The 12,959-nt window shown below is 38.0% G+C and overlaps 1 protein-coding gene and 1 long non-coding RNA gene across 2 annotated transcripts in view; both read left to right on the forward strand.

The window, feature by feature from the left end:
- Positions 1-12,959, forward strand: part of LOC149088478 (uncharacterized) — a 197,830-nt gene that overhangs the window by 87,352 nt on the left and 97,519 nt on the right. Inside the window, exon 3 of the long non-coding RNA XR_016195405.1 lies at positions 3,503-3,552. This is a non-coding gene — a long non-coding RNA (uncharacterized LOC149088478). The remainder of the gene's footprint in view (positions 1-3,502; positions 3,553-12,959) is intronic.
- LOC149088479 (uncharacterized) lies at positions 5,818-6,981 on the forward strand. Its single transcript, XM_089243229.1, has one exon. The coding sequence runs from the start codon at positions 5,818-5,820 to the stop codon at positions 6,979-6,981; it is 1,164 nt and encodes a 387-aa protein (XP_089099355.1).

The following is a 12,959-nucleotide window of genomic DNA, read 5'->3' on the forward strand; positions in this document are numbered from 1 at the left end:
AGTTATCTATTTCTGCCTGTTTGAGCTTCCAAAAATGCTTAATTAAAGCTGTGGAATTTTTTCGTTGCACTTTACGGGGCCCAAAACTAATTTTAAAAACATCCTAAACTATATGAATTTATGCAAATAAATATCAAAAGACAATACGGAGACATTAATTTTCATGCTTGAGAAGATATAAATAAAAAGTTGAAATCAATGTTATTACATGGATATCCAACTCAAAAGTAGATCCGGCAAATTATTCGTATTTTTAATTTTCTGGGCTTCGTATCTCCAAGTGAATTCAATATTTCAAAAATCGAGAATTCAATTTAATTTTTAAAATTATTGATGTGGCAGGAAACCCCCCCCCCCCACTAAATTTCCGTATTTATGCAGCAGTTAAATCGGCAATTTTAACAGTGATTTCTATGGGGATCACCCTTTTCCTGACCCTCAAAGCGATACTGATGATGATTATGACGTCTATTCAAAAAGCCTCATTACTGAGAGCATATTGAAAATGTGGCAAACCATTATAAAGGCATAAACTATCATACATATACTAACAGGATTAAAGAAGTGACAAACCGTTGTAAAGGCATATACACATCTGAAACGCATTGCTAGGGAACCACGGTAACCAAAGTAAACGTTCGGAAAGTGATTGTTGAGGCCCAAAAACCATTGTTGCCGGACAGTTTTTTGCCCATTTGGAGCATTTGCCCTGGTCTGACGAAATTTTAAAGTAGCCTATCGTTCAAGTCGGGTCCCATTTGGTATATATGCAAAATTTGGCGACGATCGGTCTAAAATTGTAGATTTGTATAGAGAACATACACACACACAGACACACAGACACACAGAAAATCAATTTTATATATATATATAGAAGATAGATTATGTTATATTTCTCGCGTTCTAATTTCTCTAATATATTATCTAATATTTATATATTCAGAGTTTCGATTTCTTCTAATATATATTCTAATATTTCATTTTTATTTCTCTAATATTATATAACAGTTCATTCCGATTTCTGTAACATTATCTAATCTTCCGCTCTGATTTCCCCAATATTATCTAATATTTGAATATCACTCGACTATTTCACGACTATCATTCATTGTTTTACTAGAAACAAGCGGTATTTTCGACGATTCGAGCAACAGATCACGAAAATACTGTGATTCATGTATGAACATATAGTTTCTTTCCAAAAAAAAAAAAAACATTTCGGAACTACTCGTAAGATTCCAGCATTTTGACTTCTTTTCTTTACTAAATCTTGTATTTATTTATATGCTTTTTTTTCCTGCTATATTCCAGAACGAAAAATAAAATTTATATACATTTCTGTTTTCTTTTATACTCTCCATAGAATACTATAATTTTCCTGTTTGTTTCCTCACTTACCACCCCAGTGTTCAAAAGCACTTTACTTTCACTGCTGCACTTTTCGAATGGGTTCCCTGTATATTCCCACAGGCTCCATTGTATAGCAAAGTCACGACCTGGACGTAAGCCAAAGGAATCTTTCCTATAGGGCTCGTGTATGTGTGTCCTCTCCTTTCCGTCCTCTTAAAATTCAAACGACTCTGAAATTTAAAACGACCTTTTCTCAGAAGGTTTTTCTTTTTCCTTTTTTCTTTCTCCCATTCCTGGAAAGAAAAGCCTCCTTGCATAAATTCGGCTATGGATAGAGGTGACGTGTACCCCATAAACAACGTGAGACACTTTAAAAAAAAAATAGTGAGAGGGTTTTTTTCCGAGATTTTCAAGTGTGAGGACTTGGTTGTACGTGTATGTCATCTCAAAGAAGAATTTCGAGAGAAATACTACTCGGAATATTTTTCTTTTATTTAAAGGAAAATCTCGGATCTATTAAATTTTACAAGATATTAAAATCAGATAAATATCTTCGTTTGTAATTTTCTTATCATTTTTGTCGTACCACGGTCATTTTCTGCACACGAGGGCCAATTATAGGCCGGGACGTACAATTACCGATTCTGACCGGCAGACTTTTTTTTCATACTCACCGAGAGATTGGTACTCTAACCCCTCAGTGTGGGATACCCTGCGGTAGCAATCTTTGTTGTCGTTTCTGTTGCACCCCTGTGTCATGATAGTTTTCTGACAAGGTCAAACCGGGTATCGAAATCGCGACACCTCTAAATATTCTTTGATACTTTAAGCGAGTCTCTTATCGGCCTTGGTTACCAGTCCTTGTAATATTCTTAAGAAATATGAGAAATATTTTGTTGTATTCATAACGAATCAACTTGGATACTATAGTACAGTGGCTCTCAAATTGTGGGTTGCGATTCCCTGAGGGGGGGGGGGGGGTTATTAATGAACCGGAGGAGTCGCGAGAGATTCTCCGAAATGGAATAGTTCGAATAAGAAATTCATTCTATTTTTTGCAACGTAAGTAAAAATATGTCAAAACTAAAAAAAAATGATTCAACTCTCAGCTGAAAAGCTACTTACCACACATGTATCGTATAATATAATTTTATCGAATTCCGCATGTACAATAAATCAATAGATCAAGTAATATTTGTCTAGGGGGATTCAGAAAGAATCAACAGATTTTAAAATATTTTTAAATGTTTTTAAAATTTTAAAACACAGAACAATGATTAATATGTGAATGTATGCGGGAAACTTCTGCATTGTAGGTTATGAACACTTAATAGCGTTACTTAGCGTGTCGTTTATGAAGCTCTTTTGATGAAGTAAAGTTATTGAATATATCACGAGGGCTTAAAATTATCGGAAAGTGGGAGTATGGGAGTTAAGATTATTGGGAGGAGTATACCGGGTACTCGCTATAATATAAAAATATTACAGCACCTGACCTGTAGAGTTGAAAAATAATTTTGTATAATAAGCAAGGATGGCTGTGCCACAACCATGAGTATTCAAAATAATTTAACAAATCAACTACAAAATTATTCTTCCTACAAAAGGAACCCAAAAATATATTTACATTTCCAGTATCGATTAATTAGATAATTCGAATTGTTCGATAATTCAAACTTGTTTCCAGTGACTTTGAACTTCAAATTAACCAATCTCGACTATATCTATCAAATTTACCACCGGCACTTGGGTATTTTATGCCTATAAAAGCTATAAATTTATCAAACTTACTTAGATTATTGGTAAGTACGCATAATAACCGATTTATCCCATTTACTGTGATATATGAAACTATTGAAAATAAAATTTTATTATTTTTCCCCCTTTACGCAAAATTTTATCTTTTCCATGTCAGTAAAATGTTTTTTAAAGATATAAGTACGTATATACATAATATGTTCTTGTTGCCATGTAACTAAAACATTAAATATTTAGAGAAATGAGCTGAAATATTCCCAAAAACTAAGATAACTGTAATTTTCATCCTATCTCATTAAATTTTCATTTCAAATCAATTCTAATTTATATATGCTGGTTTTTATTCCATCAGTGATCAAAATTTCACCATCATCTCTCTTTTTTTTTTTTGTAGATTCCAGTATGAGGAAACGAAAGGAAATATTTCAGGATTCTTCTAATTAGGTGAATATTATTTTCAATAATTATCTAAGCATGAAAAAATCTTCCTCGCTTTTGTTTTTGATGTCAACTAGGGAAACGCGCAGCTAATTATTTCTTTTTAAGTAATCTTTTCTGATTTTTAATTTCGAAAATTCATATGCAGTGAAAATAAGAATAAATAATAAATACACCTTATTTGTAAGCATATAATATAGAAGTATATAGGGGAACTTGAATTTTTCCTAGATCAGCAGAAATGGTTGATGCGGCTGGGTTTTTCTATGTATACCTGAAACATTAGGATGAATTACAATTAAATATTTAAAGTGCATTTTGGAAGCAGTGACGTAATTCGAAACTTTTAAATAATTGTTCGAGAACATTGTTGAAGCCTAGAACATTTCTACCTTTGCCAGAAAATAAATTTTATTAAAATTATGAAACAGTGTCCAACATAGAATAATTATACCAGAGCAAAATTTCAATCCTTTTGCAAAAATTGATGGTAAATTTTAAATTGAAATAAACATTCATGCACTTAAGAGTGACAATAATTCTTTTATAGTAACCCTTGGATTTAGATACCGACTATACTGTGAAGAAATTTGTAAATAAAGAGGCGAGAATTAATGTCGAATTGTTACAAAATTCGGTAAAAGTATTGCAAGACTGTATAGACCAATGCACTTGAACCGTAGGTCCGCGTATCTTTGCCGGCCCGCAAAAAACATTTCGCATAATATTACAAACTACAAACATGAGTTGCATTGCTGCGGGATGAAAAGGTTGTTTTAGAAATTTCTATTCATGTGAAAAAAAAAATTATTCTTCGTGTCAGTAACGAAAACCAAATAAAGAAATCGGATGGAAGTTAATAAATCGCTTCATATCCCAGAAACAGAACTGAAAACATGTCCATTAACTTTTTGTCCTCACAAAGAAACAGCAGACATGTCACCAGTACAAAAAAAATTTTATAATTCGGCGAAAAGTATAATTCTTGAAATTCTACGACAAACATAAGAAATATAGTAACCGTTCATACACACCGTTGTGCGGGATAAATGCAATCAAATTTCGATATCGTAACCGTACATCAATTTTCATGCTGACACCGGTTTGAAACCAACAGCCAATTGCGCTTGAAGAATAATTGTAGCAATTAGTTTTGTTTTTATTGGATAGGTAGCATCAGAGGCCTTAGCTGAACGATGTTTCTCTAGCTAAAAATCTACTGCATGCATAAAAAAACGTGGTTTGTTTTACCGGTATGCAGCATTAAAATAAGCAATTGTTTTCATACTATACGCGTTGTTCATTTTCTTTTTTCAGCCCAGTTTCAAACAACAACCAAATTTTACTTTCACAACTGTGAGAGATTCTTCTGATGTTATTTGATAGGTGGCAGCAGAGGTCCAACGCCTTTTCTCTCCAGTTTCAGTATAAATAGGGTGACCACACGTCCCGTATTTCCCGGGACAGTCCCGGTATTTTTTGTATATTTTGTCGTCCCGACTTTTTCGCAAAAGTGTCCCGGTTTTTCCCGTATTTTACACGACGCTTACTTGAATTTTTATTCTTTATTGAAGTCATAGATTGAAATTATTTTTCAACTAATAAGCTATATTATGATAATTACAACTATAAATGAGAATATTTATCTCCCACATTTGTCTTGGTGAACGTTTTTTTCGTGAAATTCATTTTAATCCACTGCAATTTGCATTAACGTTTCATTTCCCGCCATTGTGATTTTACCGTAATTTTAACAGTATTTGGCAACTTTTCTCGGTTTTGGCGTCATTTTTGGCGATAATTGGCGATGTCCCGTATTTTCCCGTATTTGGAATCTCAATGTCCCGTATTTCTCTCGAGGAAATATGGTCAGCCTAAGTATAAAGCATATTATATTGCAACGTATGAGGGCTACAAGCCTTTACAAAGGACTGTCTTCTCCATCTCATTTCTTTGAACTATTGGTTGCTATGGTGACTTAAGTTAATTCTTTTTGATTATTTTGTTTTTTTGGGCAGTTTGATCTGCGTATTCGTTGTGTTCGGTCACGCTATTCCTTTCGTCCCTGTATTGTGCTTAGCCTAATAAAATAATTCACCGTGTTTGATCCGTTTGTAACAAACGTGACATTTTTGGTGGAGGCGCCGGGTAACGACAGTTGTGATCAGCCTGGCTTCTAACGACGATTCTCGGCAGAGTAATCGATTACGGAATCTTCCTCCTGAATACGGACTGTACGTGACATCTACAAGGACTATTCGTTCTCGAGCCATGACGACTAGAGGAGAAGAAGAACGTTCTACAATACGCACTCCAGCTCTTATGGAGGAGACCCGGAAGCCGAATATTTTCAGAGGTGATCCTGACCAAGATCCGACGAGGTGGCTGAAGGAGTATCAGAGAGTGTCGAACTTCAACCGGTGGGATGACAGTCATCGCTTGGCCAATGCGTACTTTTTCCTCGAAGGTACTGCGAGGCAGTGGTTCGAAAACAACGAGGACACACTCACTTCGTGGTCAACGTTCGAAGCTGAACTGAAGAAAACCTTTGGTGACACCGAGCTGTACGTTCGAAGAGCCAAAGAACGGCTGAAGAGTCGAGCGCAAAGGAGTGGCGAACCAAGTCCATCATACATCCAGGACGTATTGGGACTTTGTCATCTAGTAGACCCGGCCATGTCAGAAGAGGACAAGGTATCTCACCTCATGAAAGGAGTGGCCGAGGACGTATACCAGGCGCTGCTGATGAGAGAAGTCACCACCACTGCTGAATTCGTCAAGTGGTGCCATTACATAGAAGAAATGCAGCAGAAAAGGATCGGACGAAACAAATTTGCCAGACTCCCAAACGTTGTTCCTATAGCTGCTATCGAGGAACAAGAGGATTTGTCATCTCTTATCCGTCACATTGTGCGTGAGGAGATCCAGCGCTTAACCATGCCACCGGCAGAGACGCACCAACCAGGACTGCAAGCGATCGAGGCTGTCGTAAGGGATGAAGTGGGAAAGTCGCTCGCTTCTCTGTCTGGAGAACGTCAACGGCCGATTTCTCCTGGATCAAGACGACAGCGCCAGTTGACGCATACCCGTAGGACGGCAAGATTGGAACCAACATTGGAACAACTTCCGAGGAAAACTGATGTGTGGCGTACACAGGACAACAGTCCCGTTTGCTTCCACTGTGGACGTCCCGGACACGTCGTACGCTATTGTCGAGAGCGAAGGGCCATCTTTGACACCTACCGCAACAGCCAAGGCCGTCATGCTTCGTCATACCCCAGTAACAGCCGCATAACCGACGAGACCAGCATACCAGCCGCCAGGACCCCTCCATCCAGCCCGTTTCGTGGACGATCACCGACACGCCGCTACAGATCCCCGTCGCCGTATAGACGTTCTAGTCAGTCGCCGAATCGACGAAATGAGGAAAACTAAGCCGCGCGACCTTTGTTGGAGGTGAGGCCGCTATTTTTCAAAATCCTCCCAATGTCGCTAAGATGCTCGGAAATCATGTTGATGTTATCCTCGACGACCATCCCATACGTGCACTAGTGGACTCTGGAGCCTCTTTCTCTGTGATCTCAGAAGATTTTCGACGTCATTTACGCAAAATTATGTTTGTAAATAGTGAAAAATGTTCCTCACAAGATGTTATCTTAAAAGTCGCTAATGGCAGTTATGTAAAACCTCTTGGAACCTGTACTCTTCGTCTCACCGTCAATGGTCACAGTCAACCAGTGGAATTCACAATTATGCCGAAATGTAGCCATGATGTCATCCTCGGTTGGGATTTTCTAGAAGCGTCTCAAGCAATCATAGACTGTGGCAAGTTAGAATTTACGTTTGAAGAGATCTTACATGATCATCGGTCTACGCAGAAAGGGGGGTTGTACGCTGTAGAGGATTATACCATACCAGCACGCTCAGTAACTAAGATACAAGTATCTGCTCCTATGCTGGATAATGACATTGACGTTATCGTAGAAAATAATAGGTTTTTATTGATGAACCAAGAAGTTGCCATCCCATCAACCATCATGAGCCTCGCTAATAACAAAGGGGAACTGTGGGTCGCTAATGGGCTAGCCCAACCTCGACGTATCTTGAAGAACATGTGCGTTGGCCACGCCGAACAACTTGACTGTAACTATGTGAATGCTTTATCGGAAGTGCTGTCGTACGAGAATGTTAGCAAGAGTAATGCGAGTCCAGTCGATTATTCGCAAATGTTGTCAACGGATCTTGATAGTGAACATCAAAAGAAATTGCTTCTATTGCTAGAACAGTTTCCGGAAGCTTTTGGTGATGGAGGTAAGGTGGGGAGTTACAAACTCAACGTGAAGCACAAAATCAACACTGGAGACCATTCTCCCATCAACCAAAGACCTTATAGGGTATCACCTGCTGAACGTCGAATAATTCAAGAGGAAGTTGAAAAGATGCTGAAAAAAGAAGTCGTTCAGCCATCTGAAAGCCCCTGGTCCTCTCCTGTAGTTCTTGTCAAGAAAAAGGATGGCACTTGGCGATTTTGTGTCGATTACCGCAGATTAAACAGAATTACCAAAAGAGACGTCTACCCACTACCTCGTATAGACGATACTTTGGATTCTCTAAAGGGCGCAAAGTATTTCTCCACCATGGATTTATACAGTGGCTATTGGCAGATTGAGGTTGATGAAGCTGACCGTGAAAAGACTGCTTTCGTAACACCAGAAGGACTATACGAATTTAAGGTGATGCCATTTGGACTTTGTAATGCTCCAGCAACTTTTGAGCGCATGATGGACAATCTCCTTCGTCACCTTAAGTGGAATATGTGCTTATGCTACCTCGACGACATCGTCGTCTTTTCCGAGACATTCGATGAACATCTTAACCGTTTAACAGCTGTTTTTCAATGCATTCAAGACGCAGGTCTTCACTTGAACCCAAAGAAATGTTTGTTTGCAGCACCGGAAATTAAAATTCTTGGCCACGTTGTGAATGCCGAGGGAATTAGACCAGATCCAGATAAAGTAAGAGCCATTACAAATTTTCCTGTTCCACAAAACATCCGAGATGTGAGGAGTTTCTTAGGGCTCGGCTCTTACTACCGAAGGTTTATAAAGGATTTCTGTCTGAAAGCTGCTCCATTGCAAAATTTATTGAAAAATGACGTAAAATTTCGTTGGGAAAAAGATGAAGAAGAAGCTTTTAAAGTTCTAAAGAAAGCCCTAACTTCCGACCCAGTATTAGGGCTATTTGATGAGAAGGCTGAAACAGAGTTACATACCGATGCCAGTGGTTACGGAATAGGAGCAGTGCTAGTCCAACATCAGAACGGGAAAGAGAAAGTTATAGCATACGCGTCCAGAACTCTATCAAAAGCCGAGAAAAACTACTCCACCACGGAGAGAGAATGTCTTGCGGTCATATGGGCCATTACAAAATTTCGACCCTATATTTTCGGAAAGCCTTTCAAGATTGTTACCGACCATCATGCCTTGTGCTGGCTAGCCAGCCTGAGAGATCCTTCCGGACGGTTAGCACGATGGGCGCTGAGACTGCAAGAGTACGAGGTCTCAATAGTATACAGAAGCGGAAGAAAACATAATGATGCCGACAGCCTTTCAAGGTACCCCGTTGACGAAAGCTCCGTGCCAGAGGACATTAGTGTCATAACTTCAGTCCTCGACCTAGCAAGTGAACAACTCAAGGATCCCGATGTAGCTAATAAGATCCATGCTTATGAAGGGTCAAGCGGCTCTCTTAAGACCGACTTTGAGGTTATCGACGGCGTTTTGTGCAAGAAGAATTTTGATCCGGCGGAAAAAAAGTGGCTACCTGTTATTCCGAAACATCTACGGTTGGACATCCTCAGACATTTCCATGATTCCTTAACAGCAGGCCATTTGGGATTTGCGAAAACTTACGACCGAATACGAAAGCGATTCTCCTGGCCCGGTCTATATCGAAGCGTACGTCGCTATGTATTGCATTGCAAGGAATGTCAGCGAAGAAAAAACGTAGCTCAAAAACCACCGGGCCGTTTGATTCCCATTCCTCCAGCAGAAGCACCCTTCTGTCGTATTGGTATGGATCTGCTTGGACGGTTTCCAAAGTCTCGAGCAGGAAATAAATGGATCATTGTGAGTACTGACTATTTTACCCGGTATGCTATAACAAAAGCACTGCCTTCAGCAGATGCACCAGAGGTAGCCAAGTTTTTCGTCGAAGAAATTATGCTAAAACATGGAGCTCCGAGAACTCTTATAACCGATCGGGGACAGGTTTTTCAGTCAAGACTCGTTGCTGAACTCAACAGGCTTTGTAATGTGACCCACAGATTGACCACGGCGTATCATCCTCAGACGAATGGCCTCACAGAACGTTTTAACAAAACGCTAGCAGATATGTTGTCCATGTATGTCGATGTCGAGCAGAAAAACTGGGATGAAATCCTACCATTCGTCACGTTTGCCTATAACACTGCTCGACAAGAAACTACTGGATTTACACCTTTTTATTTATTACATGGACGCGAAGCTGAAACTACCCTAGACACTATGTTCCCATACAGTTCGGGTGAACCGGAATCTGATCATCTTGGCCAATTAATTGCACAAGCAGAAGAGGCAAGGCAGATAGCACGGCTGCGAACTTTACAGGCTCAACAATATGACAGCCGACGTTATGATTCTCAACACCGAATGGTAGACTACAAGCCTGGAGATCTAGTGTGGATTTTCACACCTGTAAGAAAAGTCGGGCTGTCGGAAAAATTGATGAAGAGGTACTTTGGCCCGTATAAAGTTTTGAGAAAATTATCAGATGTGAATTATGCGGTAGAAGATTTTGATCCTGCTTCACGACGGCGGAAATCAAGAGATGTTGTTCATGTGCTCCGTATGAAACCGTACAATGACCCGGACGCTCAGGACAGTTCCTGTTCCAACGACGACAATACTAAGGAGGAACAAGGAGAGGAACAAGGCTGACAACAAGTCTCATGAGCCGTCGTACAAACAGCGGGACGCTGTTTCTGTGAAGAGGGAGCAATGCAACGTATGAGGGCTACAAGCCTTTACAAAGGACTGTCTTCTCCATCTCATTTCTTTGAACTATTGGTTGCTATGGTGACTTAAGTTAATTCTTTTTGATTATTTTGTTTTTTGGGCAGTTTGATCTGCGTATTCGTTGTGTTCGGTCACGCTATTCCTTTCGTCCCTGTATTGTGCTTAGCCTAATAAAATAATTCACCGTGTTTGATCCGTTTGTAACAAACGTGACATTTTTATAAACTGTAACTGTTGCTGCCATCTACAAGAAATAAAAAATATATTCATAGAAAAATATCCTAATATATATATATATTGTTAATTAGTTTCTTCTATATTCATAATCGAAAAACCAAAAACTATAAAATAATGTTCTCACTTAAATAATATGTAACGCAATATTATTATTATTATTATATAAAAGTGAAATAATTGCTAAGTACTGCATTAGGTAAGCACGAAAATATATCGACCGGTATTATGAAATCTAAAATTTATACCGCTACGTAACAATAAGAGTACATAGCTCATACCAAAAATTGCTTCTTTCGCTGCTGCACATGGTTTTAAACCAACTGATTATACGTCCAGTATTATAGCGGATGTTTTCGTTTTTATTTGATAGGTGGCAGCACGAATCTCAACTGCACTTCGTTTCTCAATAGGGGAATAAAAATGTGTAAATATAAGTCAGAAGATATGTTAGAAAATTTTTCTCTTTCCTTAAATTTTTTCCCCGGGTTTGAAAATCATTTCTCCCATTAGTACCGGTCCACGAAATCCTTCACTTAATTTCGCGCTCACCGTTAGTATTAAAAGATTGAAGAAAAGTTGAGAAAATTCACATACATTGTAGGCTATATGGACAAAACCAGTAAGATTTAGATATTGTGTGACAACCATAATCATCTTCCATCCATTCTTCTCAAACACCTCACAACATTTGAAAAAAAAAATCACATTACAGCCGAAAATTCATTCAATAGCATTTAGATCTCAACGCAAAGTTTCACACACGTGTACTTTCTCATTCATACATAACCATACACAATACAAAAAAAGAAAATTGCACACAAATCCCCAATTACTTCACATAATTTTAGTTTTTTTTCTCAAATGATTTACTCGAACAAACCAATTTAATCTTCGGAATTCATTTCTTTTTTTCTCCCCTGTTAGTCCAAGCTTAATAATAAATCATAACTCTAAAAAATATATATATATATATATTTAAGAACAAAAAATAAGTAGAGAAAAATACAAAAATACTCGCATTCCTTTTTTTTTTGTGGATACTCCGAGGAAAACCGATTTCTGGTGCACTCATGGTAGAATGATTTCACAATTACAACATCAACAAGAATTCTCAAAATTGAACTCCATTTTTTTTTTTTTACTGTTTAAATTCCTTCGAAAAAGAAGAAGAAGAAAAAAAAAAAATTTTCCACCAAGTGAACCTATAAAAATTCTTTCTTATTCTATTTATTTTTTTTTTCTTATTCACATCATATAATCCTTATCCGCAAGAGAAGAAGCCGTTGCCACACACGAGATATTGTGATTTTACGCCCCATATATTCGTTGAGGAGAGAGATGCCCGTAGCTCCTTTTTCCACCTTACAAAGGGTCAATGGTACGGAAAATGAGGTTTTTTTTTTTATTGTTATTATTTTATTTTATCCGGTTTCCGTGGATGTTTCAACCTACCAGAAGAATTTTTTTTTTTTACGTCTTAAAATATATATATATATATATATATATATAAATTTTTTTTATGGGTTTGTCTTTATTCTTTTGCTCTGTTGTTTGACGTGGAGCGTGGATTTGAAGGATTCGGTTTGGAACAATTTCACAATTTTTGTTAGCTGTGTGTAGAGAAGGAAAAAAAAAAAGAAGAGATATATAGGTTTACGTTTTTTATTTTAGTTTTTAAGAAATTCGGATCCTGGAATTGAAGTTTCGATAAAAATCGACGTCCGACGGTTGTCAATTTCGTCTTCGGTTTCGTGTCCTTTACTTGATGGTTGGATGGGTTAGCGTATGGTATGGTTGAAGTTCAAATTGATGTTGATTTGCTCATGTGATTTTTTTTTTTGATAGGAATGATGAGAATGTGAGAAAAAGCTTTTTCTCTATTATGGAGAAATCAGTACAGTGGAAATGAGGTTTGCGCGAGAGTAAATTCCTTCCATAAACGTGTTCGTAATCTAAAAAACACTCGTATGTCGAATCAAAAACTTCCCCTTGAGAAATAATGGAATTTCGTATGATTCGTTTCACAACACTGTACTACCTCCGTTATCGACGCAGTGGTGGTTGGCTGAAGTTGGTTTTCCGTTGGTTTATTTAAATCTGGAGGAGTGAATGTGTGAGTCG

This window comes from Pholcus phalangioides, unplaced genomic scaffold (assembly GCF_987345545.1).
Source record: "Pholcus phalangioides strain wild (caught in Gottingen) unplaced genomic scaffold, Ppha-v1.0 ptg000003l_1, whole genome shotgun sequence".
NCBI lineage: Eukaryota > Metazoa > Arthropoda > Arachnida > Araneae > Pholcidae > Pholcus > Pholcus phalangioides.